Here is a 4663-nt window from a genome sequence, read left to right as displayed (position 1 = left end):
ACTTTACAGAATATGCACGACAAAAACAACTTTTTTGTTTATTGTATGGCTTCAGTTTGGACCTAGAATTCATCCTAAACTTCGGACTTTAGAATCTGGACCTGGGAACCGCTAAAATCACATAAGTAAGGCTAAAAGTCCACTCTAATTAATCACCTGTCGGTAGAAGCAACTACTGATGCATCTAACATGTTCATGTCTTACTTTAGTGTCTTATGAACGGATTCTGTCCATCGAAAATTTAAGTGATGTTCCAAATCCATGGAAAGGATTCACCATGAACCGCTGTCTAGTGCTGGCACTGGTTGTTCTGCTGGTGAGCTCAGGAGTAAATGAAGTACACGGTGAGTACTAGCAAGGAAATACTTCATGGGGTTGATGAGATTGCTTTGAATTTCTGCAGTAAACTCTTAACAAACCTGGTGCAATCAATTAGATATTGCCCTTTTTCTTCCATCAGTATATCTGTGATTATCTTATTTTCAGCTTCACAGGTAAATGTCTTTGAAGAACCTTTATTTAAATGTTAGGGTCTATTTCAAATCAACAGGTTTGGTTTTGTCTTCTAGATGCTCTGGATTTTCTCGTTGAAGAGACGGGTATTGGGTCCTTTGTTGGAAGTCTGCAAAATGGTTCGATACCAGAGGTACTGTGTACACTTGCAAAACTTCTTCATCTAAAGTTTAGGGTTTATTTGAAAAATTTTTTTGCCAAAATATAATTCTGCAAGATGCAAATACTTTGTTTAGAATCTACAAATATACATGTCCAACTATTCTAGTTACCTTTCTTAACTTCTTATTTTACATTTAAGATCATTTTGTGTTATAATACGTTGCATTTAACTGTTTTATCTGTCTCCAGATATCCATATGGGACAGTTTTATGTGGTGGTGGGGATCCGAAGAAGTTGGAGCAATACGAAAAAGAAAAAAACCACTACCCACCAAAGTAATTCTGAAGCCAAAAACTAAAGAGTAACATAGGAAATACGCATGAATCCTTAGTAAACAGACGTTATCAGCTGTTAAACAGTTGTTACCTGTATAAATAATAATAATAATAATATTATTAATAAACATGGTCCTGTGGTAATTGCATTTAATCATAAATAGAGCCATGATTGCAAATTGAGAGCATCATAGCATTAGTCTAAAAAGAAAGACTTCACTGAAAAGCAAATGTGGAGTTTAATAAAATCTTATTTATTATTTTTTTGCTCCAACAATTTGTAAAAGCAGCAAATAAACACAATGTAAAATCCTTTGCACTTGCAAATGAAGCAGTATTAATAAGTACAATTAGTGCAAATTAGCAGTATTAATCATCTTATATCAGAATTAGTGCACAGGTTTTATAGAAACACTGCAAGCAGAATTAATGGAAAAGTACTTTGTGTGTACTTGGATTTACTAGCACTGTAGTACTGCACAAAAACTACATGCAGCTCATGCATAACAATGAAGAAGAATAAATATATGACAGTGAGTGTTAAAGCTAGTCATTCATTCATTTCTCTAACGACTTCTCTAACGACATCCACACTCCCGTGCTATCATATCTGGCTTGACGGAGAGAAAGGAGCCTTCTTCATTCAAGTCCAAAACCTCCAGGGGTTCGTAGGCCACAGGCACACAGCACGGTGCTCGCTCATCCGCAGTCCCGCTCTCAATGTGGGAATTGAGCAGGACGGCGTGGTTGTTGCCATTGGCTAATGGGAAAGCACACGAGCCATGGCAGTTGTTGATGTTGGCATTCTGTGGACCTAAAAGAAGCTTTTCAAAGGACACAGTGAGCACTTTCAAGCCACATATTGAGCTTCTGGGTGGCTTTGCGGGGCCCGCTCTTGTGGCTCGCAGCCTTCTCTGCGTGTTATATGCATGGGCCACCGTTTGCAGGGCCTTCAGCAGCAGAAATGCACAGTACTGACTCTCTCCTGTTTGAAGTGGAAGAAACAAGCGCAGGCATTGGCTGAAAGCAGACAGAGGTGATCTTTATCAAACAGCACTATGAGATGGTTTCCCTCACCTGCTGCTGGTTCCTTCCTCTGAAAAGCACTGAGTTCTTTGAGCCTCCCCAGCCTCTCTGTGGCTCTGTGAGCCACTTTTTCCTCGTTTATTAACTCCAGTATCTGCATCTCACTCTGATCCAGCCTCTGCCTGAGCACCTCTAATAGTTCAGAGGACAGGGCTAACTGTCCATGGTGCACTGGAAGCTTGGATCTCCAGCGAGTGAAGGAGAAGATAGTGGGGGCAGAAGAGTTGATAACCCCTGCCATCAGGGTCTCACTGGAGGATAAACCAAGAGTCAGGGGAGGCAGGGACTGCAGGGAGTCCAGTTTGAGTGGCTGGGACTTGGTGTGGTCCTGAGGCAGGACACCATCCAGGAAGCGCCTCAGCTCACACAGGAAGGACGCCTGGGATGAACCCTCTATGTGTCTGTGACAGAGAGGAAGAAATGGCCCTCAGCACTAGTGTGACAAGACCAAACGACGAAAGGGGAACATGAAAACTAAGCAACCTTTTACTGGTTCCTGTTTCCGCTGAGAAAAGTAGAAGTGGTGTCATTTGAATGTTGCTTCCTGATTTTCCACCAATAAGGATGTCTTTTACGTTTTGCTCTGCAGTGATAGCAAATGTGAGGGAGGTTGCAGATGGAAAAAAAAAGACAAGGAGAAGAAAAGAAAATATTATCTTACCCATACTGGGGGATTTAGTCTTAACAGAAATCCTCCATTTCTGTTCCACATTGGCCTCTGATGAGTTTCCTGTTAGTAGTATGTACTGCGTTCCTTCTGAAATGCACACAGCCTGAAATTTTTTTTTTTTTTTTTTTTAAAAAGCATGCGATCAGCAGACATCATGATTTACTTCACTGACATTTGCTAATCCGATGCCTTAGATAATCTTTTGACTTTTAATATGTTACACTTTGTTGCACTGATGTTGCAAATATTAGAAAATCAAATGTTAAAAACAGATTTAACAGAATAGTGCACATTGGATCCTTGCCTTTCCACATCTCTTCCTTACCTGTGTGTGAGGCTGCAGACACTGACCAGTGAAAGTGATATCAAAATCTCCACCTGTAAGTGGGCTTTCAAATGCTAGGAGCAACACTGAGCTCAGCGAGGAGGACTGTGGGAGGCCTAAGGTTACCATGATGGTCACTTGCTCATCTTCTTCTGACACCAGTGCTAGTGCAGAAAACAAGGCACGTTGCACAAAAAACAAAAGCCAAACTAGACATTTATACAGTCAGAGCCATTACCTGCTGTCAGATGCAAAACCTCAAAGCCTCCTTTGTTCCTTCTTACGATTTCAGAGAGTTCTGATAAGACTGAGCGCAATGACATTTCAGAAGCAGTGCAGGCTCCAAACAGTGTCAAACTGCTGTTTGTTGGGTCACCATCATCCCCTCCTGCTTCCCGCAGTGCTGCGATGATGTCATCCACAAAGCAGGGTGTGCTGTCAGGTACTGTGGAAGCTGGGTTTGCTGATGAAAAGTCCTGCTCTGAATTGGGGAAAAAATAGAAACAGGAAGAAAAGAATCAAAACACAAACATGTAGAAATACTGCACAAAAATATCATCAACGAGCCAACAAGGTCTGACCTGACCCTGCAGGGGTGTGGGGTGGGATCAGTTCCTGGCCATGCTGGGTCGCACTGAGCCGGCTCCAGAAAAGCACCAGCACAACTGCACCTAACATCTTTCCTTGTCCACTTGAATGCCTGTGTAGTCCTACCTTTTCTCAGCTGCTTGTTTTGTATGCGTCAAGCTCCGGATGATGGAAGCTCCATCCTCCCACCTTCTCTTCTCACTGAGGGGCAGGCCGCCAAAATAAGAAAATGATGTGTCCTTGATGAGACAATAAGGGATGTTTGCTGCAGAGAAAAGCAAAGTGCAATGGGCAGGCTTGCTGATTTCCACCCCCTCTAAACTACTCTAAGTGTAAAACATGCATAAAGACATTTGACTTTCCAAGTCTAAAAGCATCTTTGTCGCAGGAGGGAAGATGAGTCGACTTGTTTTAATCCATGATCATTTATCCTAAATAAATTTATGCTTGTGCATCGTCAAACCAAAGGGATATAGTTACATTTGTCAGAAAGAAGCTTTTGTCAACAAGATTCATGCAGGGCAAGTTATGAATGCATTCAGGTTGTGTGTATCATTCAACCTGACAAGGGAAACAGTCCCTTTCAAAAAGCTGGTACTCCCTTTGCATTTCTCACAGTTGTAGTCTTGTTTTGCAGACAGTCAAGGTCTCTGAACTGTGGAGCCGCTATGTATCCCAGGAGATAAAAACCTTCATTCTTAGAAACCACAAATCTCTTAGTGGGGAAAAGGAAAAACTCCTCTTTTCCTCATGGTTGCAACATAGTAACGGCAGGTTATTTCTAGGCAGGAAGCACATCATTTCAGTGTTTATTATGCCTTTCCTGTGTGGGGTCAGTGCTTACATCATAGTAAAATATGCTGCATATTTATTACATTTTAGATTTCTCTGCATATTTCTATTCCTCCTGTGATTTTCACTCTTAGTGCTACTTTAACCTTTTAAACTCTTTCCTGCTTTATGAGATTTATTCAACTTTGTTGTAAGGATATATATGAAATTTTGAAATATTACAAAAATGATCTCAATTCTCTGATTAGATT

At 41.2% G+C, this 4663-nt stretch overlaps 1 protein-coding gene across 1 annotated transcript; it reads right to left on the bottom strand.

Moving 5' to 3' along the window:
- Nucleotides 1–866: 866 nt before the first annotated feature.
- On the bottom strand, nucleotides 867–3710 carry amh (anti-Mullerian hormone; the record flags this gene model as incomplete). Its single annotated transcript, XM_079245668.1, has 7 exons — nucleotides 867–1936; nucleotides 2029–2416; nucleotides 2472–2620; nucleotides 2699–2810; nucleotides 3033–3196; nucleotides 3271–3513; nucleotides 3614–3710. 7 exons carry the CDS (start codon nucleotides 3708–3710, stop codon nucleotides 1530–1532), a joined length of 1560 nt encoding a protein of 519 aa, XP_079101794.1. The 3' UTR covers nucleotides 867–1529.
- Between the last annotated feature and the right edge of the window lie 953 nt (nucleotides 3711–4663).

Source organism: Telmatherina bonti (genome assembly GCF_933228915.1).
Source record: "Telmatherina bonti genome assembly, chromosome: 8".
Taxonomy (NCBI): Eukaryota; Metazoa; Chordata; class Actinopteri; order Atheriniformes; family Telmatherinidae; genus Telmatherina; species Telmatherina bonti.
This window is presented reverse-complemented; position numbering and strand designations above follow the sequence as displayed.